The 27,310-nt window shown below is 41.7% G+C and overlaps 1 protein-coding gene across 1 annotated transcript; it reads left to right on the forward strand.

Annotated features, from left to right (window-relative positions):
* On the forward strand, positions 1-26,241 carry SLC35D1 (solute carrier family 35 member D1). Its single transcript, XM_077333410.1, has 12 exons — positions 1-254; positions 1,003-1,036; positions 1,126-1,212; positions 3,719-3,786; positions 5,599-5,670; positions 7,121-7,189; positions 8,412-8,514; positions 12,900-12,992; positions 18,080-18,147; positions 18,975-19,053; positions 19,594-19,676; positions 22,634-26,241. Exons 1-12 carry the CDS (start codon positions 28-30, stop codon positions 22,740-22,742), a joined length of 1,092 nt encoding a protein of 363 aa, XP_077189525.1. The 5' UTR covers positions 1-27; the 3' UTR covers positions 22,743-26,241.
* The last annotated feature ends 1,069 nt before the right edge of the window (positions 26,242-27,310 follow it).

The raw sequence follows: 27,310 nt of genomic DNA on the forward strand, positions 1-27,310 counted from the left end.
CGCCTGACGTTCTGCTCGCAAGCAACCATGTCGGCGGCGGCGCGCAGACGTCAGGCTGCTGGGGTGAAAGGAGAAGTCCTCAGAGCAGCAGCACCAGCAGCGCCAGCAGCAGCCCCGACTCGCGGAGATGAGGAGCCGGGCATGGCGGCGGCCCCGAGCCTCACCGTCTGCCTCAAGCTGCTGGCCGCTGCCTTCTACGGCTTCAGCTCCTTCCTCATCGTGGTGGTGAACAAGAGCGTCCTCACCAGCTACGGGTAAGCGAGCTCCGGCCAAAGTCCGGCGCCGGCCGCAGAAGGCAACTGGGGGCAGAGCCGACGAGTTACCCAGTAACTCGTGCGCCGCGGAGCCAGGGCGAGCCTCTCGCCGTGCATAGCCGGGGCTGCTGGAAGCCGCCTTACGCGTGGCTTCTGCAAAGGCTCGACCCCACTGGGGAAGGGTCTTCCCGCGCGAAATAGCGACCACAGCCCCTCTGCCGCCGGCTCCTGCAAGGCGGCCGCCTGGGAGGCACTGCCAAGGCCCCTGGTAGGTGCCAGGCGACCCGTTTCGAGGCCAAATGTCTACGCCACAGCCCCGTGGAACGGGCAGTGCTGCCCTCCGCTTCTGCCCTGTGCCCGCTGCCGGACTCTGGCACGCTGCAGACCTTGCCTCTTTGTTGTGCCGAAGGGCGGCCTCTTCTGCTCCGCTTTCTTGGGCAGTCACTCAGCGAGTACGTGTGTGTACTTCCAGAGCAGATACGTTATGAGCAGCAGCCGATGCCATGCGACCGCCGTGCAAATGCTCTTGGACGTGCCGGGAGGACTGGGCATGCCGGGGCGTTGGTTGCCAGTAGCAGAGGCATTTTCAGTGCCTTCCGATCTTGTTTACTTCCATTTTGGGCAAGGAATTGTGCCCCTGTAGGCGATGTGGGACTAGGTATGCTGCTCTTGCCTGTATCAGCCATGTTTCTTACGCTGTGCAGGAGAGGTTTGTGCCACTGCCTAACTGGAATGTGTTTGTTCCTAGATTTCCTTCCTCGCTATGTGTGGGACTAGGCCAGGTTAGTGGGAATCTTGATTAACAGTATTTCTAACAGGGCAGGGTGTGGAGGAAGACAAAATAGTGACACCTCTCTTGCTCCTTTCACAGATGTTGGCTACGGTGGTTGTCCTCTGGGTGGGAAAGGCACTCAGGGTGGTGAAGTTTCCAGACATTGACAGAAATATACCTCGAAAGGTACAGTGTATGCTTGCTCCCTTTTTATAAACCTCTGTGAGTCATGCTAAGGGAAGCACAACCTCTCTTGTGCATTTGTGTGTGCTTGAGCCGGGGATTGGAGGGTGCTATAAATGGGTCCACTGTATTTATTCTCCAAGAAGAACGCATACGGTGGGGAATGCTCCGGGTACTTTGCACAAACCTGAGCAAACTTCTGCAAGTTCTGTTTGTCATCAAAAGACCTGAATTGCATCCTCACAGAATTTATCCAGATAAGCAAGAGTCTAGTAGCACATTAAAGACACCCAGGTTTATTGTGCATGAGTTCTTACTGGTGGTACCCTGTTCCATCAAAGGCAAGGTAATCTGGTAATACTATCATAGATCCTTATTGGCAAAGGCTTTGAAGGGTGTATCTTGTAGCAGTATTAGCCAAAAGGCCAAAGAAGCTGTGACCCTGTGAGAAACTGCATGTGGCAACGAAATAAAATATCAGAAAACCCACCCCTGAAAATATCTGTGGTGAAGTGCTGTGGATTCAGAAGCTGGCTCAACATCTTACCTAGCCCTGAGCCTTGCCAGTCTAACACTATAGTGCAGTTGCCTTGCATGACCAAGTAAGTAGGAAGCTGGTCACCTATATAGTGCTGGAAGGTATTAATTTGTGTCCTGTGATTTATATTCTCATGCCCTGTTCTGGGGAGCTCAGGTGAGCCTGGTCCTGTCAAATCTGGGAAGCTAAGCAGGGTCAGCTCTTGTTGGTATTTGGTTAGGGGGCCTCCAAGGAATGCCAGAGTTGTGACATGAAGGCAGGCAAGGGCAACCCACCTCTGAATATCTCATGGCTTGAAAATGGTATGGGGTCACTGTGAGTCAACTGCAGCTTGAGGGGGAGAAGTGGGGGAAAGCTCTGTTGAGTTTGAGAATCTGGAACCCCAAGGAAAGTGACCCTTGTTTTGCAACATAAGACAGAACAAAAAAGCAGAACCCTCTGGAAAACACTTTTTCATACAAAATTCTTTCAAAATTATGAAGTGGTTTCTTCAAATGTGTGTTGTAACACATGTGTGTTTTTCCAAATTCCTGTTAATTTCTGAAGCACAGAAATATGCGTCTTGGGGACTTTATTTTCTCTGCTGTTCTTTTTTTTCATGGATAACAGGCAGTAAAATTGAGGGAAAATGCCCAAAATGCAAATGCACATGGGATCTTTTATAGATTGGGGTTAGAGGATTTCAGGATTCAATGGTAAAATATACCCTAATTGGAGTTTGCTATAATTGCTTATTCTTGCCTTTTCAACTCTTCCCACGGCTTGGTGGGTGTATGGCATTGCTGAACGTCCCATTTTATTGATTGTAGTGACTCACTTTGTGTTAACTGATTGAGTCCCTGTGAGAAAGGTGGACTGTAAATAACACAATAAACAAACCAACAAATAAAAATAAGTAGGAATTATCATTATCTAATGCCATAAGCTATTACACAAACTTTTTATATTATACATTCTGAGTAAAACCTATTATTAAAATGCATTTCACTCCTTCCAAAAGAAATAAAAATCATAGGGTTTTTTTTTTTTAGTGTTCTAAATCTCGGGATTTTCTAAGAGAAAAATATAGGGAGTCCTTGGGTGGGGTACTTTTCCTGAATATTTTTCTCCGGGCCTTCATATTATTCCTTCCCCTACCTCTGGGCTTTTTTGTTTTAGATTTCCCATCTTCAAATTATATATATATATATTCCATAGCATCCCATTAGGCATACTGTGAAGATAAGATACAATACAATACCTTTATTGGCATAAAGCAGATAAGCAGGATAAACAGAGTTAGTCAGGATACGTCAGACAGTTTAAATTTAAAAACTGAGGACAGAAATTCAGCCGTAATAAAAGTGACGTCGGCATCCTTATCACTCAGTAAAAATTGGCAAATCAGGTCTCTTGAATGGTTTCTCCGTTTTGGTATGAGAGGTATGATATGCCTTCTCTGTTCAGTGAACAAGGGACAATCCAGTAGGATATGTTGGATGGTGTCAGGAGAACTTGATTCACAGGTGCATAGTCTGTTTTCGAAGGGGATCTTGACAAATCTCCCTTGTAATACTTTAGATGGAAAGGCGTTAAGCCGAGCAAGTGAAAACGCTCTGCGATGGAGGGGATTTGCCAAGTTATGGAAATAAGCCGGCATTATCCCGTGCTTCACTTGGAGACCAAGCGCACAAGGATAAGATGTGAAGATAAGATGTTTTGATGTGACTGAAGAACCTTTGTTTCCACAGATAGTATTGCTAAATAGTAAAATCAAAGGATATGTGTGTTCATGTTCTGAGGCTGCAAAACCACGCTGATTCTACATGCAAACTGCGACAGTTAAAGCATCATCATGCATTTCCTGGGGGAACTGTTACATATCCAGCAACAGTGTTCCAATTGCAACACTATGTAATTATATGTATAGCTGTATCTCTAGCTACTGCCATGTTGATTCAGTGTTCTTTTATCCCTCTTATAATTTTCTAGATATTTCCACTACCTCTTCTCTATTTTGGGAACCAAATCACAGGACTGTTCAGCACAAAGAAACTAAAGTATGGATAACTTTTTATCTCTTAGTGAGGTTATAATTTCTTCATCCTTTGCATAAAGAAAAAAAATATCTGGGGTGGATCTTATCTAGCGCAGGTAGAGCTGTGTGACACCAAGTGGAACTTTTTGGCATCCTCTCTTCAGCTTCATCATGCTGTAGCCATCCTTACATTGTATCCCTTGTAGACCTCGAGGGACAGCACAGGGAAGAAAGGGGGTGTCTGTTGTAGGCAGGGAATCTTTGGAAATTGCCTCTCTGCTCTGCAGCCAGAAGTGTTTTTCCTAAGCAACAAGGGTTTAAGGTTGCCAGCTTAGGCTGTGGAAATTCCTGGAGATCTGGGTGTGATTCCAAGGGGCAGCGGATTTTGGTGTGGTGATGAAATTCAGTAGAGTAGATAGATTCCATAGATTCCACTTTCTGAAGCAGCTGTTCCCTCCAGGGGAACTAATCCCTGTAGTCTGGAGATCTTTTGTTAATCCAAGAGCACTCCAGGCCCCACTTGGAAGTCGGCCTAGTTAGGTTCTGAGCCTATGCAAGTGTATTTTAATTACTTCTAAGCTACTGTTTGGTAAAAATGGTTCTTGTAGCTAACTTGGCTATGGATTTTCTCATTGAAGCTAAAGAAAAATGCTTGATGTAGGTAAAGGATGGGGAAAGTGTCTCAGTTGACTTTCTCTCCATACAATCTTATCTTTTAGGATGGGAAGGACAAAAATAAAGCATTTAAAAATGAACACAGCTCTGGAGATTTGGCAGTCTTGTAATCATGGAGATACTGAGACCGTTTACAAGTTGCTGTGTCATTCTGCAAAGGTTGCAGCTGCTAGGACCTTCTGTCCATAATGTCAGAGTGCAGGTACTTGTTAGGCTGCCCTTCTGTGTGCTGTGATTTGAGAACAGGAACCTGCAAGACTGACTTTTAAACAAATTTGTGTAGCATCAGATTATGCCTCTTCCTTCTCCTCCTGAACGCTCCACACTTCCAAGACTGACCAACAATTTAAGCAAAATATGGTTATTTTCCTACCAAGACGCTGGCAAATGAAAGTAAAATCACAGCTTTATTTGGTGCAATATATTATGGCTAAGACTACCTGAGTTCCCTTGTTGCAAACCTGCCATGAACATGGTGATAAATGTCCTGTTCTTCCATGTTTTCAACAGCATTTGCTGTTTGTGTCTTAGTGGCATTGCTATCTCTAGTTGCTGCCAAAAAATGAAGTTGGAGAATTCCCGGGGGGGTGGGGGAGTTATTTTGACTGTGTGGATAATTGTCAAGAACTAGGACCTTTAAAAAAGAAAGGTGATATGTTATTGTTGGGATGTCCTTTTGGTCTATTTAATATAAGCACAATAGCATGCCATTTATAAAGCCGTTTTAAAAAGTGAACCAAATTTATGCTGAAAGCTATGTTTATTTCAAAAGTCCAAACTAGCTATTCTGCTGTTTTCAAAAGTGAACACTATGCCAACCTGAGACTTGCATAGTAAAAGATGTGAGCAATTATCATCTTAAACAATAAGGAGAGTTATGGTTTTCTAAGTCTATTAAAGTCAATTAGTTTAGGATGGTGTAACTTAGCTAAGGATTGGTGTTGTAAATAGGCTCTTACCATAGTATCTTATATATTCAGAACCTCACCTGTTCCTGTGGAATAACTATAGAGGGTTGTTAATTCGTGCAGAACCTTTTAACAGTATTTCCAGGAGTAACACTTAAAAATTGCTTGTATATCGTTATTCAGTAATTCTACACTTTATGTATGCTTGGACTTGTCCAAAACTGTCTCCCCATCCTGCTTTTCTCTTTCAGCCTGCCAATGTTTACAGTCCTGAGACGGTTTTCCATTCTGTTTACAATGTTTGCTGAAGGAATTTTACTCAAGTGAGTTGTGAGATGGCCCAGTAGACCTCTACTTGCCAGAACATGTTGAAAGTACAACCTGTGCTAGCTCTAACTGTAGGTCTCCTTTGTTTTGTGAAAGGTCAGCTCAAGGCATCAGGGTTTGGATTCCTCCAAAATACATGCTGACAGAAAGCACCCCCATCAAACAACTGTGGCTTTGTTGTTTACTTCTTCCTCCCCTGCTGTCACTCCAAATATTCCCTAAAATGTTACTGCAGGGGGAGGGCAGGGAACCCCTACAAGCAGCTGTAGGGGCAATAGAGGGAGGTTGAATTGGTGAATATCATCCACCTTCCAACAGTAGAAATCCTACATCCTAGTCATTATCTTGATTTTCACATGGTTTGTGGGTGAACTCCTTGAAAAAACTCTTTGCAGAATGCACTGTATGTATTTTTATGCTATATGAACAAAGGGAGAGAATTAGATCAGTGATGGTTCCACAGTTGTCTTGTCTCATAAGCCCAAGTTCTCTGTTAACACAGTCTCTAATGATGTGCTGAGTTCTGATCTCAAACTCAGAACCATGGGAGAATGTGGTAAAGGTAAAGGTATCACCTGTGCAAGCACCAGGTCATGTCTGACCCTTGGGGTGACGCCCTCTAGCGTTTTCATGGCAGACTCAATACCGAGGTGGTTTGCCAGTGCCTCCCCAGTCATTACCGTTTACCCCCCCCCCCCAGCAAGCTGGGTACTGATTTTACCGACCTCGGAAGGATGGAAGTCTGAGTCAATCTTGAGCCGGCTGCTGGGATTGAACTCCCAGCCTCATGGGCAGAGCTTTCAGACTGCATGTCTGCTGCCTTACCACTCTGTGCCACAAGAGGCTCATATGGGAGAATGAACCCCTTTCCTAAAGAAGCAGGCCACTTGCTTCAAAGATCAGCAATGCTTTCTTATATTGCACTGAACTTGGAAGTGGCAGCATGATACATGATGTTATTGCAGTGAATTTTGGAGCAGGCTATCTCAGCACTAACAGAAAGAAATGGAACATCTAATTCATATATTTCACTATATAGTTCACTGCCATGAGAGACCCTTCATTCCCTTCTCAAGGCTATATTAAATACCCTCCCCCGCCCTTAGTTGAAGGGAGTAGGAATTTCTTGTGTGAGGCCCTCCAGGTTTCCATGGCAGAGTGTGGGTTGAATCTGGGTCTCCTGGAACCTAGTCTACCACTCATATTTTCTTATATGGCAAGTATTGCATGATGAGCTGCTTTCAAGTTTCTTCATAGCAGCTGTTCATGTAAAAGCTGTATTGTGTTTGAATTGTTCGTTTATGTCACACTGTTTTTTCCACCAAGGTGAAAAACTACACTGGAAACACCCAAGAAAGGTTTATATATATTCTTGATTATTTTTATTTCAGTAATGTTTAAAAGATCATGCAGTATTAAAGTTCTTTAATTTTTTTTCCTCCTCAGGAAGAAATTTTCTTGGGGAATTCAGATGACAGTATTTGCAATGATAATTGGTGCATTTGTAGCTGCAAGGTAAGATGCAGTACTTAAAAAATAAGTTGCATTTTGTTACAGATTTTGCTAACAAATAATTCAAGAAACAAAGTTTGAGTCCAGTGGCACCTTTTGTTATAAGCTTATACCGTGAATAAAACTTTGTTGGTCTTAAAGGTGCCATTGGATTAAAACTAACATGGCTACCCACCTGAATATATATTCCAAAGAGTTTATTACAGTAGGGATTCTGACTAATTAGTGCGAGGTGAATAGTACTTAGGTTGATGCTGATGTTCTGTGAGGATAAAATGAAAATACATGACTTGCCAAAGTAACTTCCAAGGTTACTTAATACGCTGTGCAGACTCACACTAACACCAGTGCATTAACTCCCAAGTGTGCAGATATCATCAGATTGTGTCAATCAATCAAATTCTGTTACAGCAATTGCCAGCCATAACAAGAACTATAAGACAGTAAACTTAGAATAAAAATTAGTGGTTAATAATATAGATCAACCAAGAGGTAAAAACTATACAGAAGCTGTACTTAGTTGTCTGATCTTAATTAAAATTGCACAATATTTTGCAATCTGGAAGGTTATCTCCTGTAAGGAGCTTTTTAATCAATTCCTCTTTATCTTCAGCATTCATATCTCTAATCACAGGTTCAGTAATTTTGGCACAAAGTTGCCTAGAAAAAGGGCACCTAAAAAAAAACATGGTTAACAGTTTCCAGTTCCTTAGTGTTACAGGGAAAGACTCTTTTCTCCCTAGGGATCTTATTAAATTTTCCTTCTAGAATAGCAGAGGCTAGGGCTGTCCTCAGAATGTATGACTCTTTCCCTTCTTCCTGACAGATGATTCTGGAGCAGAGATGAAAAATACTATGAGGCTTTAAGATACTGTTTTTCTGGTTCTGGTTAGGATTTAAGAGTCTAAGGTGTCAGTCCTTTTATGCGACTGTATACTTAAGAGGGGAGGGAGCTGCAAACTGCTTAGGATTGTTCCTTGAGCCTCTGCTCTGCAGCTTGTGCACAGAACTACACTCACAAATAACATAATTATTCATACATTAGGTATGTGTGGAGCTTCAAATGCAGGGCAGATTCCTCTACACAGCACAGTACCTTCTTTCAGCACTTGAGTTCCAATGTACTGGTAGGGTGATCTTTGTTCAGAAGCATGAATAAATCATACTTATTTATTCTAAGTGTAATATATCTTCTGGGCCTTTAAAATCTTCTTTTCTCTCTTAGTTCTGACCTGGCATTTGATCTGGAAGGTTATATTTTTATATTGATTAATGATGTCTTGACAGCTGCAAATGGGGCATATGTAAAACAGAAACTAGATTCAAAGGTAGGTTGCTTTTCTGTTTCATTTGTGAAATTTTTTCCGCACTTGATCTGATTGATTAGTAATTAGGCAAATGTTAATTTCTTAGAAAATGTATTAATTCCCAGGCAATGTTGATCCATTCAGTGTCTTAATCAAAATTTAATTTCCAAGTTTGTAATTTGTTATATTTAAAATATGTTATGCTTCTGTGAGAATAAATTCTGATAGTCTCTTAAACTGCAACTGTTTCCTGTTTTCTACCCAATGAAGACAGTGAACATAAAACATTAAAACTAACAAATTAAAATGCAGTTAAAATGATAAAAATTCTGTTAAAAGCATGTAAACACACAGCGCTGCTTCGAGGGCCAACACCCATTATTAGGGAAAAAATGGAGTGAACAAACGGGTCTTCATCTTTTATTCTGTCACGCTTCTTTCTGTCATACTTTACAGAAAGTAGGAAGCAGAATGCTAACTTCTGCTGCACCTATAGTTTTCTCATTAGTATTAGTCCAGCTCTGCAGATCTTCATGGTCATTGCCTCTCCCCCACTCTTCTAACCTGAGGTGGGAATCTGTGTGTGTGAGATGACTTGAAAATACTTGTTCCCTAATCTATCATTTGGGTAGAATTCTGCCATCACTTGACCTTACTTGTCATTCCCATTATGTGAGTATTGGAATCACTGATGTAGGCTGCCTCTGTGTGTTTATAAGAACCTATACACTCTCCAATCCCTCGCCTGCTAACTTTGTAGCCTGGTTAAGTGATTTGCTTTATGCATCAATAAACAGCAGGTGCTTAGGTGAAAACTTTCATCACAGGCTGAGATCTTTAAAAGAAAGAAGGACCTTTATTCCCACTAACATGTATCTCTACTAGAAGAACAGTGCACAGCAGAATGATATCAGAAGGACAGCACAAGTGTTAAAGGAAACGAAAAAGTGAAACAGGCTAGCTAAATTCCACATGCCACTGGTTTTACCTTGATGTTCCTTTCAGATGAATGGATAGGGATGGACATGAACTTGCTGATGAACTAAAGTTTGTCATGAATTTTGGTGAATTCATGGTTCACAAAGTAATGTTCATAAACTGAAGAACCACCATGAACCTCCATGAATTTTGGTTCAGTTCATGGCATACTCTTCATGAAAAACAACTCAGCTGTTTGGTTTAAATGGCTTGGAGCTATTTAAACCACTGCTGACTGGCTCCTGAGAAAGGCCAGGGGGAGCAGAAAGCAGGAGTTTCAAAACAGCTGGGCAGTAGGGACTGTTCATAGTTAATTAACTGAAGAATCGCTGTGAACTTGCACATATTTTGATGCAGTTCATGAAGAGCAGCTGTTTGGTTTAAGTGACTTGGATCCATTTAAATCAAACAGCTGAGTGGCAGTCCCCACTGCTTAGCTGTTTGGAAATCCCTGCTTTCTGCTCCCCACAAAATGCTGCAGGGAGCAGAAAGCAGGGGTTTAAACTCACAAACTGATTTGATTTGCAAACCAGTGTATTGGTTCATAATCTGGTTTGTGGTTAAGCCCATATGAAAAGCTGGAGTTCATAAACAGAGGCTGGATGATGTAGATTTCTCTGAGTTTTCCTCCTTCCTGGTTATTGCCTTGTGTGCCCCGCACAGAGCTGGCTAAACCTTTTAACATTTTAGGTCCCATCTGGGAGTAGATCTCCTGAAATGGGGCTTCTCAATGTTTCCCATCATTCCCTTTCCCCTATCATAAAAAGGTGAATGTCCAACATGCCCTTAGTTTTTATAGCCCTAACTCAGGATATCAAAATCCATTCTGCCTCCTCTTGGCAGGTGAGCATATGGTTATTGGCTTATCTACTGAATTCTTGACTGATTCCAATATCGGTGTGTTTTCTCTAATGTCAGGGACATTAAGCAAAGCATCCTGCATGTTTCTAACACAGAGGCCCCCCCCCACACCTTTTTGAACCTTTGGAATTCTGACACAGTGTCGTAGGCACAAAGTAGCTGCCTCTTGTGAGGGGGCTAGCCCCAAAATGGCAGCCACAATTTACCTTCACTCACTCAGTGAAGACCCTTGTGCTGTGGTGTCAGTTGCTGTGCAAGCAATGTTTTTTAAAATCTGCATAACTAAAAATAGTTGGCAGGCTCCAGGAAATGTGTTGGCAGGTGCCATGGTGGATGATGTTGGGGGACCCGTGTCCTACAGAATGCATTTGCAAAAGGTCATATAGGCTCCGACCAAGGTTCCATCAATGACGAGCTACAGTTGTGTTTGGCTTCTTTATTCAAGTTGTATATTTAGCTATAAAACTATTCACCAAAGGAGTCTGAAAAATTGAGTTAGTACTAGTCAGCTTTGTGTGCTAGTACAAAGGACTTAAAAGTAGTTGGCAATTGGATCTATGCAGTCTCTTGTAGAGAAGATGAGTTGGTTTTTATATCCTGCTTTTCACTACCCAAAGGAGTCCCAAAGCAGCTTACAAACACTTTCCTCTTCCTCTCCCCACAGCAGACACCTTGTGAGGTAAGTGGTGCTGTGAGAACTCTAACAGAACTGCTCTGTGAGACTGGCCCTAAGAGAACTGTAACTAGCCCAGGGTCATCCAGCTGCCTGCATGTGGAGGAGTGGGGTGTCAAATCTGCTTCTCCAAATTGAAGTCTTCTGCTCTTTGACCACTATACTCCACTGGTAGGGTTCTCACAATTGCCCCACTGTTAGTTACAACAGCATTTGTGTGTGTAGGTTAAGAGCATGAGTTAACAGAATGATGAATTTGGTTTCAACCATTGGTAGACCCGCGGAGATCCCTGTTAACCATGGTTCATAAATCAGGAACTAGCATTGAAACTGTGGGGCTTTTCGCACACCTTCAAAATCGCACAATGGTTGCCAATTGAAAACGCTACTGATTTGCCATTATGCACAACGTCGTTGACAATCTGCCACACACCTGAAACCGATCCGCAAAAAGCGCTTCCTTGTAGCGCTTTCAGGGAAATCCCCAAAAAGTGGATTCACCCTCCGGAAAGCGCTACACTCCTGCAACCAATCTGCAACACTAGCGGGAAAGTTCTGTGCATTACCATTGTTGAGGTTTCTACAAAGTCCCTCCCCCTGGCTCTCTCCTCTGATCTTCCGGCGAAGCGATCGCCATTTTTTTTTCTCCGAGCGAGCGAAGTTCAACCCACCAGCAAGCCTGTTTAGAGGCTTCCCCGGCTTCAGTCCCTCCCCAGAGCTGTTTAGTCACTAAGCACAAACAACAGAAAAGCCCGTTTGCTGATGTATTTTCCCTTTATTTTTTACACTGTTTTCGGCCGAAAATCGGGCCCGTGGGGGGGGGGGGATTTTTTTTTTCACTTGGGGGGACCGTGGCAACGATGAAACGACAGCTCAAACACACCTGCCAGCTGATGGGTCTCTCCGTTGCAACAAATCAACACATATTCGTTGCAATGGGTGTGTTTTTTTTTAAAAAAAAAAACCTTTCTTAAAGGGAAAGGGGCTGTTTGGGAGCATGCTAACGGCTGCCCATTGGCTGCTTGACGGCCAGGGGCGGGACGAGCTTGGCAATAGTGCTTCCTGTCTAGTGATTTTTGCTGAGACCGGAAGCTTGTGGGAAACGATAGAAACGCAACTGAATTCCACTACAAAGTCAGGTATGCATAATGACGAATTGCACTATTTTAAATGGCGATTTTTCGTTCAGCAAACAATTTGCTACAAGGATCCCGGTGCGGAAAGCCCCTGTGTTTCCTCCCAGGTGGTCTGCATGGACTAGAACTACCGTTAAGACAAGCCAGAGTTGATGTTAATCCAGGATCTGAAAACATGGGTTTTGGTTTCATATCCTGGATTAAGTAAAACACTGGTTAGCCTTTATATTGGTTCTCATATATGCAAACAGAGTGGTTCAGAGGTGAGGGGTTAGTTTGCTGCAGGAAGAAGGGCTGTGATGAAGGAACACAAGGCTGTGACACTCTAAGTAGACTTTCATCCCTCTAAGCCCACTGTACTACAAGGGTATAGCTTTGCACAGCATGGCACTGTTTATTTAATTGCAATTACTAGGGAGCCAGAATTGCATACACAGCAGCCCAATCACCAGCACTTCATGGACAAAGTATATATCTGCCTCACTTTAATTGTTGTGTCAGTGAAGGGGTAAACAGGTTAAGAAAATGACAGAAGTTCCTTAATAATCAAATTAATATGATTATGCCTCTTTTTCTTTTTGCTTCAAGCGGGTATTAATGTGTTAATATATGTAGCTAGTACTACATCTTCTGTCATTGCTGATTTGTGCTATGGGCAAACCATGAGGATGAAGCCCTGTTTTTGTGTAGTTCTCTGTGCAAGTTGATCTTTATTTTTTCAGCCAAGATAAATACATAACGTTTTTTCTTTCCCCCAGGAGTTAGGAAAATATGGCCTCCTTTATTACAATGCACTATTCATGATTCTTCCTACTTTGGCCATCGCCTATTTCACAGGAGATGTGCAAAAAGTAAGTAAAAAAAAACCCCTCAGATGTAAGTTTTAAATCAAAATTATATTGCCATGCTTGTATTGATTGGGGTACGTTGTTTTGTTTTTTAAATGGGGAGTTGAATGCAGTATTGTCAGAGAAATGCCCATGACAATTATGTGCCATAACTGAGCTCAATGAAATACCTCGACAACTCTTGCTCCAGAGCCACAGTGTCTGTGGATACTCCTGCTCCCCATTGCCCATATATAATACGGGAGCAGTGCAGCTGCAAAGTCTAAGGCTGCTGTTAATCCTTTCCCCATCCTAAAAGAGCTGTTGAGACTTAGGAAGCACAATTTGTCATTTCCCACTGTTGCTTTGTTAAGCATATTATTATAAATAGAAATAACTGTTACCTTTTTGTTGCTGATTTTAAGAATATCAGGGCAATACTGCTATGGCTGTCAAGTCAATGTATACCTACAGTGGTGAAAGGAATGTTGTAAAGCAAAACTGGCATGCTAATACTCTGATGGTAGTAGTTGCACAAATAAACTTTCTTTCCCTTCATAGGGAGGCATTTACTCATAGCAGCTGCCTTTTATGGGAAGTGAGGTGTACTTGCTTAGGTGAAACACTTCTGTTTCATGCAAGGTTATAGCATAGTGGTAGTTTTAAAATTCGTATTTTGGTGTTTGAGTAACTTTATGAACGGTTTAATAAATATAGCAAATGTTTGGGTGCATCACAGCTAAATAGTTGGCTATGAAACAAGTTCTGCACAACTGTCATAATACATTTAAGAAGCTTCACTTGAGAAAGAAAAGGGGATTTAAAGCTTTTTATCTGTGTGTTGCTCATTTAGGAATTCAGTGCTTGTTTTAAAATGCATGGCCCAATCAGATGGATAGCAAAAAGCTAGCACTGTGCTAGACTGTGGTGCTTGTATTCACAGTATGTGCACATGTACATCTTATGCTACCAGTTTTTAAATAAATGTTCTTTTTCTGCCTTGGCAAGTTCTTTGAAATGCAGGTGAACAAAGTCCACTCTGTTTAACATCCAGGAAGTTCAACATTCACTGGGCTACGGAATCATCTGCTTTGTTGTGTGCATTTATTTTTAAGACTACTCTCCTTTTTACATATATCATCTTCTGTTTTAATCTGTCTTGGTGTTGGTAAGGTAGTGTGAAGTATGAGTTCTGGGAAGGTTATGTAGACAAGTTATGCAAACACATAGACACATAGGCTTCTTTAACATATTAGAGTTAACAAGAGAACATATGGTGGCAAAATTAATAACCCAGATGTTTCAGCCTTGGTAACACATTTTTGTAATGAACAGAGACCTGTTTACACCAGTGAAATAGCAGTTCATTACATAAAGTGTGGTTTCCTCAACATAGTTTTACCAAGGTTATATGTGAAGGCCTGGCAAAAATTGGGGGGAGAGATTTTCCCCCTGATTGATCTCTTTCAGTTTTTCTGTTGGAAAAACTGGAAATTTGGGGAGCTGTGCAATCTATCAAATATTTTCTTTGAGAATGGACAAGGTGTTACTCATGCAAAATATACAATATATTGAGTTTTTAATGCAGCGATTATGTCCTAGATTACAATTGCTGTGAATACTGTATATGCAGTAGATATCTACAGTATATTTTCTAATACGTTCATTGTCTAAATGTAACTAGGTGTCTAGGGGTACACATTTAAATATGCCCAAACTGAAAATATGCCCCAAAATCCCTTATCGGTATTTTCAGGTATATTTTGGCATACCCAAAGGTATCTGGGATATTATTGAAATCCCCCTCCCCAAATGCTGAAAAAATCCAGGATATATTTGCGATTTTCCAGGAAGATTGGGAGCAAGCATTTCAGTCTCCCAGGGACTGTTTTTGCTTTCTACCCCCACTTCTGTTTTACTTTTTAACAAGTTTCTATGGGCTTTACCACTACTTTTATCAACTTCAAAACACTCTTGTCAGTTTCAAGAGGTCCCCCACCCTTGCCTGCCTTTGTGTTCCCTTCCCATTTTCGTGCAGAGAACTTGCAAAATGAGGTTTGATAACAGTTATTTCCAGTAAATCCCTTCTCCATTTGTTTTTTTTTAAACCACCCCCCCAAATTCCACCTCCACCCACAGCTTGTATATTTTCTTGTATGCATACATATCCTATTAAAAGCTGCCTGTCTTGGTCTGCCCTGGCTTAAGAGAGGAAGAGTTGTGGAAAGGTACCAAGTTAGGAAGTTTTCCCAACTTATTGTTAATTCTAGAACATCACTGCTAATCTTTCTCATTTGTACTGAATGACTGTGAGGGCCTGTTGCATGTCATGCTATGTTGTCTGAAGACAGCGCTGATAATGTTTCTAGCTGAACTTCATAATGCTACATATTCAACTAATTTGGTAGCAATCTGTTTATCTCTGTGCCAAATATTACTAGGCTAGTTTGTCTGAAACACGTTTGCTACCACTAGCAAGCACTTCTTTCTGATTTTTCTATGCTGCCTCTTTACAGTCGTACTCAAGAATGTATAACCTCAGAAGTTTTCATGAAGCATCTGATAAAGTGAGCTCTGACTCAAGAAAACTTCGGTGGAAATAAATTATGATATTCTCTATATGCATGGGATTTCGGAGGAATTGGGAATTAGTGGAAATTATCTAACCTCAAATTAAGGATCCATTCATTCAGAGTAACATACTGCAGTGACCTAATATTTTAAAAATAGTACTTCCTCTGAGAAGGTGATTATAAAAGATGCAAAGGAAGATGATTAATCTTAGTTGTTTATAAATATATAGCTAATTTTGAGTGAACAAATTGGGAGCTAGGGCTGGCCCTGGTCAAGGCCCAGTGTGCCTCCTGGGACCACCAACAGATTCAACCTCGCAAAGCAAAGGGCTCTGCGGGGAACCTAAGGAGACAAGCAGTTCCTCAGATAAGCAGGGCCCAGGTCACAGATGGCCTTGAAGGTGAGAACTAAAACCTTAAACTTGATCTGGAAGCTATTTGGTAGCCAATACAGCTGCCTCAGCACAGGCTGGAATAGGGTACTCCAGGATGACTTTGTGAGGACCTTAGCAGCCACATTTTGGACCAGTTGCAATTTCCGGATCAGAGATAAGGGAAGGCCTGCACAGAGTGAGTTACAGAAGTCTAATCTGGAAGTGACCATTGCATGGATCACAGTGGCCAGTTAGGGCATGTCAGGGTCCGGGGTTTCTTGTTCCTTCTCCGCCACGATGTCGGGAGCTGAAGACCAGGCCAGGAAAGATAGTTCTCAGGATAGGCAGCGTCTCAGAACGGAGTCCTGTTGAATGACTTGCATTCACGACTCCCGGGTTCAGAATAGTTTCCTCACTATGCTGAACCCCGCCTCCTCACAGACGCCGACTGCCCCATTTAAATATCCTTCCTCTCCTCGTCCCCACCTCCCGAGCCCTCAAGAACCTCCCACCAGTTCTTCCGGGTACACCTGTTCTGCATTATCTGTTCTGCCCTCACTTTGAGCCGGGCGCGACCAGTCTGTCGGCGTTCTTCGTTTCCTTTCTGTTCACTTTCCTCCTTCGTCTCTCCTGCGTATGGGTCTGTGGCCGCTGCCCCCTGTTCCCGAGAGACTGCTAGTCTGCCTGTGGGGAGAGGATCTTTGGCTGCAAGTCGGGCCATTCCCGACAGGGCACTAGTAGCCTCACTTGGCGCAGATGATAAAATGCCACTTGGGCTACTCTAGTGACCTTCAGCTTCCTTAGATAGGGAGGCATCAAAGATCACCCCCAGAACCCTGGCAGTAGGTACAACTGTAAGCTGCACTCCATCCAGGGCAAATAAACACACTTCCTGTTCCTGCCCCCTTCTACCCACCCATAGGACTACTGTCTTAGAGAAATTGAGTTTCAGGTGACTCTACCTGAGCCATCCAAATACCATTTCCAAACACCTGGTGAATGTTTCCGGAGGGAAGGGGGAATCTAGCCACCCATCAAGAAATAGAGCTGGGTTATTTTGCTTTCAAGTAAAAAAGACAATTGGAACAGAATGTAGCATTTATTGATTTACTGGCATGTTGAGTATATTTATAGAAAAGTTAGTGGCCTTTATGCTAATGCATGAGTTACAGTTTTGTATGCTACCAGCTGATTTGAGAATTAAGACAAGTTTAAATTACCAATATTATTATTTACAGTAAGTTAAGCAGAGATATTTTTCACCATTCCCTCTTTTTAAATGTTTACATAATTAATAAAGTTGGAGACCCAATTTCTTGCTGTTTCTTGTTCTAAGGTAGTTAGTGTATTGATGGTATAAGATTTATATTTTCAACCTTGATTAGGTTATTTTGTTGGCTTAAAAAATTGAAATTCCTTAACAACCAGTTATAAATCTGGTAGTGTGTGGGGAAGAATCAACCAAGACAGAACTGCATATTCCTGAATTTTTATATATCAATAGAATTATGAACTAGATATACTAGAGTGCCAGCTGATTTTGTTTATATAGGAGACCAAAGTATAGCAGTGGTTCTGGTGGAAAGTGCCATCAAGTCGCCAAGTCAATTTACAGCAACCCTATAGGGTTTTCAAGCAAGAGACAAAGTGGTTTGAGAGCCAGTTTGGTGTAGTGGTTAGGAGTGCGGACTTCTAATCTGGCATGCCAGGTCCGATTCTGTGCTCCCCCACATGCAACCAGCTGGGTGACCTTGGGCTCGCCATGGCACTGATAAAACTGTTCTGACTGAGCAGTGATATCAGGGTTCTCTCAGCCTCACCCACCTCACAGGGTGTCTGTTGTGGGGAGAGGAAAGGGAAGGCGACTGTAAGCCGCTTTGAGACTCCTTCGGGTTGTGAAAAGTGGCATATAAGAACCAACTCTTCTTCTTCCTCTTCCTCCCCCATACTTTGGTTTCCTCTTTTTGAGAAAAAGCAGACAGGGACCTAATGTCAGTTACTTGCACATGCCAGGATACAAGAAATCTTTTAAATAGCACATAACTTTCTTGGTACAAATTATTTCTTTGATTTTCAAGCTTCCAGTTCAGTCATGTATCAAATGACAGTGCTCTGCTGGAATTTTCCTTTTCTGTTTAAAGATGCTAGGCTTTTCTGTTTCCAGGCAATGGAATACAAAGGCTGGGCAGACACTCTCTTTCTTATACAGTTTACACTATCATGCATAATGGGGTAAGGATACTTTGTCTTTCCTTGCTTTTCTTCCAAGAAATACTTACCAGAAATCCTGTGAAGTGTACATTCTTGTGTGAATTATATATACCTACTTTTTTAAAATCATGAAGCAAAGCAGATTAGATCTATCAGTAAAAAACGGAATTCTTTGAATTAATGTTGTTAGACTAATAAGAAAAGTGTTGATGTGACATTGCACCAGGCAAAAGGTGGGCTGCTCTGCTTTTAACATAATTCCTGTTGTTTTCTAGCGCAGGGGTAGTCAACCTGTGGTCCTCCAGATGTTCATGGACTACAATTCCCACGAGCCCCTGCCAGCAAATGCTGTCAAGGGCTCATGGGAATTGTAGTCCATGGACATCTGGAGGACCATAGGTTGACTACCCCTGTTCTAGCGTGTATTCTGTTTACTGCAGTGTTCTTATATATCTGTGTCTCAGGTGTGGACTGATGTGTGGAGGTCTAAATCTGCAGATTAGGCGCATGCAGCCCAGGAGGAGAATGGTGTCTGGGAAGGGGGGAAGGAGGTAAACATACAAGGGGTGAGGGGATAAAGGGTTGAGAGTAGAGAGAAGAGGGAACATTAATAGAGACAGGCTGGAAGGGAAAGGAAGCTAGGCGACTTCTTGTGGTCACCTAACAGTTGAAGGCACGGTGCAGCTGTGCTGACTTATTCTGGGTATGAACTCCTGCCTTGCTGGTTTAGGTTTACTAGAAGATTATTTTTGGGGTGAGAATCCTAGAAAGTAACAGACATAAGATGCTAGAAACTGGCCTGTGATCTTAAATACTTCTTCACATATTGATTTTTCCCCTCTCCATAGGTTTATTCTGATGTATTCAACAGTACTTTGCACACAGTATAATTCTCCTCTTACAACTACGATAGTTGGTTGTATTAAGGTAAACCTTTCAAATCAGTACATTTAACAGATGGCTGTTTCTATTTAGTGAACAAAATTTGTATTTTTTAAATATTCTTAGCCACTTTATGACTCCTGTTTGTTTTTTCAGGGGAGGGTTAATGCATATATGTGGCAACTTTCTCAGAGTCTGCATGCTATAGTGATTACTGTTGGACTAGGTTTGAATCGCTAGAAGCTTTTGTCTAGTCCAGGGGTAGTCAAACTGTGGCCCTCCAGATGTCCATGGACTACAATTCCCAGGAGCCCCTGCCAGCGAACGCTTTGACTACCCCTGGTCTAGTCACTCTCTGTCAGCCTGTTCCTACCTCATAGGGTTGTGAAGATAAAATGGAGCAAAAAGGAGAATGATAGTCTCAGCCACGTTGTATCTCCACTGGGGAAGCAAGCAGGAGTCTAAACATCTAAATACGTTCTACAGATAGAACAAGAGCTAGCAACTGGATAATGCCATTCCTATCCCCAGTCCACCAGCTGTTTTGAATTCTTTGTGTTGAATGGGTTCCGTCTTTCTTTGCAGAATATATTAATAACGTACATTGGAATGTTCTTTGGAGGTGATTATATTTTCACATGGATGAACTTTATAGGTTTAAATATCAGGTAAGTAGAATTAAATTGTTTTTTCCTTCTAAAAGTATATATTTATAGTATATTTACTGTGGAGCCAGCGGCTAGTTATAGTAACATTGTAAAGTTTGAGTTATAGTTATGCTTCATAATATATTTATGTAATTTATGTAATTTTTTAAAAAGGGCCACTGGAAAAAGGCAAGGCATAGTTAGATAGCTTTGTGTTGTAGCCTAGAACAGTTTTTTTCTGTTTCAAAGTGGGAGGAGTTGGAAGAAAATGTTAGATGGGACTCCTTCCAGGCTGGAGATCAAAAATCCTCCCATTTGATATTTAAGTGACACAATTGTGCAGTCTGAAAGGGTGCCATCTGCATAAGGATAAATTGGGTTTCCCATAGTCAAACCATCTATAGAATTTGACTGGTTAACTGACTTGTGCTCCAATTTGAGTTTGATGCTTCCTCAGGGACTTCTACTCTCCCTGCTAGCTCAGTTCAGGCATAAACACAAAACAATAATTTAATGTAACTAACTGTAATTAACTGAATACGGTCCACTATGCCACTGTGGTTAGCTATCCTGTGTCAAACCAGAACCTGAGTCTGGTTCATCAATTATAATTGCTCTTACCTAAGTCTGTTTAATAATATGTACGTGATATCCTGGCTTAATCCTGAGTTCATTCCTGCCCAACATTCTGTGCCCACTTTGGCTATAGAGATGCTGGGGAAGAATGGCTTTTACCGCCTCTCACAATAAGTTATCTCTGTCGTTATCTCTTCTTTCTCAAAAGTGCAGGAACCCTGGCATGCTCCATTCTTATATGCAGCAGTTAAAAGAAGCTTCTCTTGCTTCATCACCTAAGGCCAGGGGCAGCAGGACCAGTCTGGGATGTCCAGAGCTGTCTTGCTGCTGCTGGAGGACAAGGTGGACTTTCCTTCTCCAGCAGCCAGCACATGTGCTACCATTGCACACCTGAGCTCCAGAGATGGTGCTTCTGCAGTCCACCTGTCCCGGCAGAATTGACTAGGTAGACAGTGATTGGAGCACTGGGGTACCTTGAGTCACATTTGCTTGTCAATTGTGGCACTGCTGGTATGCCACCAATATGCAGATGACGCCCAGCTCTACTTCCTAATGGACGGCCGGCCGGACTCCACCCCGGATACATTTGCCAGCTGTTTGGAAGCGGTAGCTCGCCTGAAGCTCAACCCCTCCAAGACGGAGGTCCTGTGGCTGGGCAGAAGAGGGCAGGACCAGGAAGCGTGCCTCCCATGCCTGAATGGGGTGCAATTAACACCTGCACCAGTTGCCAGGAATTTGGGGGTGACATTTGATGCCTCCCTCTCTATGGAGGCTCAGGTCACCAATGTAGCTCGGACAGCATTTTTCTATCTTTGCCAAGCCCGGCTACTAGCGCCCTACCTGTCCTCAGAACACCTGGCCACAGTGATCCATGCAACGGTCACTTCCAGATTAGACTTCTGTAACTCGCTCTACGCGGGCCTTCCCTTGTCTTTGACTCGGAAGTTACAGCTGGTCCAAAATGCGGCTGCCAGGGTCCTCACTAGAACACCTTTGAGGGCCCACATTCAGATGCTTCGTCATCTGCACTGGTTACCAGTCTGTTTCCGAATCAGATTCAAGGTATTGGTATTGACCTTTAAGGCTATACGCGGCCTGGGTCCCGTCTACCTGCGGGACCGCTTGGTTGCTTATGCCCCCCGCAGGGCACTCCGCTCTGCGGGTATGAATTTACTGGTTGTCCCGGGCCCACGGGATGATCGCCTGGCCTCAACCCGGGCCAGGGCCTTTTCAGTCCTGGCCCCAACCTGGTGGAATGAGCTCCCAGAAGAGCTAAGGGCCCTGCGGGATCTACCAGCTTTCCGCAGGGCCTGTAAGACGGAGCTCTTCCGCCAGGCATATGGTTGAGGCCAGGGCAGCTCTCCCACTAATCCATCAGAGGATCCCCTCCAATATTGAGATCTCTAACATCGAGATCATTGTTAGATCTATTGTACTGGTGCCACCCTCTTCTGAATATTATTCTCCCCACCAGGCTAAACTTGGGGGGGAAGTCAGGTAACTAAGATCAGAATTGTGACCACCGCCGCTTATATGTTATATGTAACTTGTTGATGTTAATTGGGGTTTTTATGGGGATTTTATTGTGTTTTAACTATTTATGTTGTAAACTGCCCTGAACCTATTTGGAGAAGAGCGGTCTAAAAATTAAATAATAATAATAATAAATAATAATAAATAATAATAAATAATAATAAATAATTAGGTTACCAGTTGCAGAGTGAATCTTTTGGACTCTTGGAAACTGGTTGGGATAGTTAGGGGAGTTAGAATGTCTTCTGATTATGAGGAAAAGAATGTCAGAGCCATTCTTTCATGGGAAAGGAGGTGGAGATTTATAACCCAGCAGGAATTACTAGAAAGCAAACTAAGGGAAAACTTAAATGTTAGCAGTCAGGCACTGCAATATAGGCCGGGTTGGCAGTGGCAACTTTTTTGTGTGTGGAGAAAGAGGTTTAATTGACCATCTGTGAGCTGAATCCTGGTTTAACAAACCAACTGAAGTTAAGCCTGTTTATGTCTGACCTAAGCTACTATTGGGGGTCCTGTCTGGGAATTATTTACGTACTTTTATAATTAAAACTTGGCCCATATTCACCTATGAAGGTTCCATCAACAGTGTTGCTCTTTTCCTGTACATTTGCCTAATTGATAAGCTTATTTAATACTGTTTATTTTCTAAATTTAATTGAAACTGGTTATAAGTGCAAGGCAAAAACAATGCATAATGTGAAAAAAAAATCCTGCAAAGGCAAGGGTCACAGGTGAGCATATTTTATGATAGCAACCCTTTTTCTCTTTTCTTGTAACAAAATGCTGTGTCGATATAAAACAATTATGAAGTGATTTACATTCCTGATGGCTGAAAATATGGATACTCATCTAAAATGTATGTTTTGCAGTATTGCTGGAAGCCTCGTGTACTCTTACATCACTTTTACAGAAGAGCAAATGAACAAGCAATCTGAAGCTAGCATCAAGATGGACATTAAAGGGAAAAGCTCTGTATGACAAAGGAGTTACTTAATGAAAGTAACTCTTGCTCTTCAGCAGTAATTGCTGACAAAACATTAGACTATAGTGTCTGTGAATGGAATAGTATGGGTACTTTGCATTTGCACAATCTGAAGATTGCTGCCTTAAAATAATTAGATATTTATTAATTGATGCATATGAAATACACAGGTTTCTGGTTAACTTTAAATCTGTAAAGAACAGCATTTTTGTAAAAATGTTTCTCACATCAGTTGTGAAAACCATGTTTAGTGATACAGTATTAATAATCTTGAGTGTACTGAGGCCACTGATAGAAAAAAAAAAGAACCTTGCACATGGAGAGAATTTGTCCTAAATATTTCAGAACTAGCAAGGTAGCAGGCTTTCTTTTTCACCTCCTTGAAGGATGGAGCCTAACTGCATTTCCTTACAAGTCACTTGTTGAGTGGAATGCAATTTATGATGTTAACCTAAATCTGTTATAATAAAGGTTAACATGAGGCTTACCTATTTCCACCTGAAATCAAAAGTCCCTTCACACACTGTTAAAAATTTGAGCAGTGTGATCTTCAGTGGTTATTTAAGTGTGCCTTTAAGATTTCAGAGAGGCTGCCCTGTGGAAAATCTAAACCAGGAGCCTCATGAGTTTAGTCCATTGTTCAGAACAGGGCCCTGAGGAGCATTCTCATGGGGGAATGAGAACTGTAGTCCTAAGGCCATCCAATGTTTGCCCTGCTACTAGGCTTATAAATTATACATTTTCTCTGTGTCAGAAAGATGTTTGGCTCCAGAGGTTCTTTTTTCTGCCTAAACAGATAAACTAGCTGCCTTCCTAGAACAGTGTTTATTACATGCACCTTTCTTGATATTTCATTTTCGAAAAACCCCATTATTGAAACGCACTCAGCTGTCTTTTACTTATAAAATTTGATTTTTAAACTAAAAAAAAATTCCTTCTGCCAAATTACTGGAAACTTAACAGTTTCCTGCCCTTCATAGCCACTCTCTTAAAAACAAAGATGGCTGGAGCAAGTGTTCCTTTGAAACACTCCACTTCCTTGTGCCATACCTCTGAGAAAAGTAGTGAGATACTAGTTGTTGTTAAGATGGGATGAAGGTCCTACTCCTCCTGACCCATATTCCAGACCCAGTCTATCTTCATTTGAATATCAGCTGATAATGTTGACCTGAGACAATAGGTTTCCCACCAGTAGAAAAGGATTTGGAAAAGAATTCTCATCAAGAAGAGGCATAGAGCAAATGGTGTCATATGGGGAAATATTGTTCTAGAACAGTGAGATCCACCATTGTAGGATCATTATCTGGAATATGGCTGAGGAGTCTGAGAGGCCTTCAATAGTATTATGGAACAAGAAGAATGTTTCTCTTTGTGTGTTCACACATACTTCTATAGGATTTAGATCCTGGAAATGGGGATAGGGTAAGGCATCATGGTTACCATGACTTTGGTAGACTCTCTTGGATATAAACAAGCTGTAACTGGCTGTAAACAAGCAGAAGCAACACTGCTCTGGAAAATGTAAGGAGTTAACCTCTTCACTGATTTCTTCCTTCACCAAGAGAAGTACGAGAGCCATGTTGTGCTACATCTCGGATTTCCTGCGCATATGGTTGTTACATGTTAAAATTTTGGCCACACCTTTCCAGAAAATGGTGAGTGGCAGGGGAAAGAACCCTCGTTACATCATATTTGTATTACAAACAGTTGGTAGTCTTGGCAGTGTCTGCCACTTGAGAGAGCTTCCTTCAGTCTGTAGCAGTGCAAGAAAGACCTCTCAGAGCATAAACAGCTGCTTTTGTTCACTGTAGAATGTCATAGGCCAGATGGACTGGTGCACTAACTCAGTAGAAATTAAAAGGATGAGAACACAAGAGCATATAGAAAAAACTTGCCCCTGTCCAAGGGGTATTTAATAACCTTCAGTGTACATTGGATCTTCCCAATACACTGTAAACTTACCAATGTTGTTTACCATATTGTTTTTCAGACAGTGTTCTTTCTGAATCTATCTGTAGTAAAGTTTGCACTATGAAATCTGGATTTGTCCAGCTGGAAAATCTAATTTAGTAGGTGCATTAATGTGTTTTTTTATTCTCAAACATTAGTTTTGTAATGTGGCTTGATACTCCAAGCATATTTAATCTTTCCAAGCAAATTTATCTTGAATTTTATGATAGCGTTTAAAAGTATTTCTCTCTAGAAATAGTAGTCATCTATTCAAGATGACAAGTACATATCCCCAGAGACAGATCCTTTTTATCCTAAGATAAAACTTACAGATCAGAATTTTTAAATTAGGCTGTTGTATCTTTAGGTTGTATTTTTAACAATGAGTTCTAAAACCTCTGCTCTCTGAGAAGCTGACTTGGCAGTCTGCTCCTGGCACAAGTCAAATCATAACAATCTGGATGCAAGGCTATAGTCCTAAATAGAGGGCATACAACATTTGCATTGAAAGTAATGGGCAGAAAGACAACACGTATTCTGTAAATAATGAGGCTTGCATTCACCTATATGTATTTAGGACTACAGTGTTACATGACTAGCTACATATGCAAGCACCTCTTGCAAGCCAGTGCTTGGCTATCCTATTTCACCACTGCCATTAATTTCAGGAGTTTTATAACTTCCTTGTGAGTATATGTAGTTAAGTTTTTGTGGCTTGTTTTCTTGTCCATAACCAATGCAGGTATTACAGGCCACCCTGATTTTAGTAGTGCTTCCACTATTACTATTACTATTTCAGTCACTTGAAATCTGATTGAGGAAGCTGCAGGAATACTGACAGCAAGGAATCTGATTTTCTTATATAAAATGTGTTTCATCCTGTTTTTAAAATTACTTTTCTTTTTTGCCATTCTACTCATGGTAGGTGTGAACTGTTTTAGTAACAGACATGTAGTGCCTGTTAAAATCACGACACAAGCTGCCAGTTGTGCAATTGTGTACTATAGTACTACTTATCTTTAAATCGCTAGTGTACCTCTCCTACCCTGTACTGCTAACAGTCCTGCCAAAACCAGAAGTTCACAAGGAATTGTTTATGCAAATGACATTTGTGTAGATACGTTTGCATGGTCTATAAACAAATATGGGGGTCTTTCTAAACTGAAGTGCTGTTACCTTAACTACAAATTGTTTTGGTAAATCTGCTGTACTGAGGCAGTTGCTCTCAGGGTAACTTTTTAGAATGTTTTTTTAAAAATCTGCTGGATAGATATACTGTCATGTAAAATAATTCTGCATTATGTAAATATATACACTGGGAAGGTAAACAAATTACTACTTTATTTTCTATGATGATATGAATTGCCCTTTAAATATTTTCCTATATAGAATTTATTTACAAAAACAAGCATTCTAGTAGAAAAGGTCAGGTTTTTCTTTAAAAAGTTATGTTCTGTAGGCTTTATATATAAATTGTAAGTCAGGTGACACCAAAAGGAATTTATGTTCATATTTTTGTATTTGCTTCAATAAATTTTCAAAGTATTTCTCTGTCTCTTAAAAACCAACAACAAACCAAAACAGTTTTGTATAGTGTGAGGAGGATCACAGAATATTTCAGCCAATGGAAGGTAGAATTTTTTTTGCCAGTTCTTTCTTTCTTCTGGTTCCCTCATGCTGGATTTTTTTTTGGGGGGGGAAGGGGGGAGTGCCCTAAGGAAGCAACATTCCAGGTACCATTTGGGGCTGCAGCAGTAATGGGGAGATGAGGAAGTCAGATTCCACTGACCAAAATGAGTGATTTTCATTAATCAGCCAAGGAGGCAAGTCTTTGTTTCAAAATTCTATTCCCAGTGGCAGTGGCCACCCTACTCGGTTCAGGTGCTCCCCAAGCCATAATCACCTCTAGAACTCAACAAGAAAACCAAATAGGCAAACATGCCAGGTAAGTACTGTCTAGCTTTGAATCAGAGACAGTAAATGAGAAAAGACAACCACTAGCAATTTAATGGAAACACACTGATATCTATATTGGGGAGAGAGGGATACTGTCTGCCCATGGAAAGAGATTTTCCTTAGCCTAAGATGCAGGAATGCTCTCCATTGTCAGATTATAGCATTCATCTGCTCAAAAACAAAAATGTCTTGGACCATAAGTTTGGCAACTAATCAAGAGATGTTTGGCTATTCAGGGGCCACTATTCCTTCCAAGGGTTTTTCTTCCTCCTCTCCAAAATCTGTTAGGAAGAATCAAGGTTTGCTATTTGACGACTGTGTGTCTATTAGGAGAGCTATTGCTTAAGGTTCATTGTGGCATTGATTTATGCTGTGAGAAGGCCTGCAGCCTGTCCCAATGCAGAAGCTGGGCCTCAAGGCTGCCTTTGGATTTTCAGGCCCAAAAAGGAAATGGGTGTGTGGAGAAAGGAGGAAAGTGAAAATTTATGCCACTGGTGCCCTCTAGAGGATCCAGAGTTTATGTCCACTGGTGACACTTGAAGCAATGGCAGTAGAGGGCGAGTTGTGGAGGCCTTAACCCAGCCTTTTTCTACCTTTTGAATCTGGAGTAACCCCCGAAAATATTTGCAGACTTTGAGGTAACCAGGGACATTTGCAA

This window comes from Paroedura picta, chromosome 4, assembly GCF_049243985.1.
Source record: "Paroedura picta isolate Pp20150507F chromosome 4, Ppicta_v3.0, whole genome shotgun sequence".
NCBI lineage: Eukaryota > Metazoa > Chordata > Lepidosauria > Squamata > Gekkonidae > Paroedura > Paroedura picta.

Bases quoted from the DNA above. Each gene is read 5' to 3' on its own strand.
- SLC35D1 (XM_077333410.1), top strand. From the start codon at position 28: ATGTCGGCGGCGGCGCGCAGACGTCAGGCTGCTGGGGTGAAAGGAGAA. The intron at 1,213-3,718 runs GTACAGTGTATG...ATAATTTTCTAG, and splicing joins ACAGAAATATACCTCGAAAG to ATATTTCCACTACCTCTTCT. The intron at 18,148-18,974 runs GTAAGGATACTT...CCCTCTCCATAG, and splicing joins ACACTATCATGCATAATGGG to GTTTATTCTGATGTATTCAA.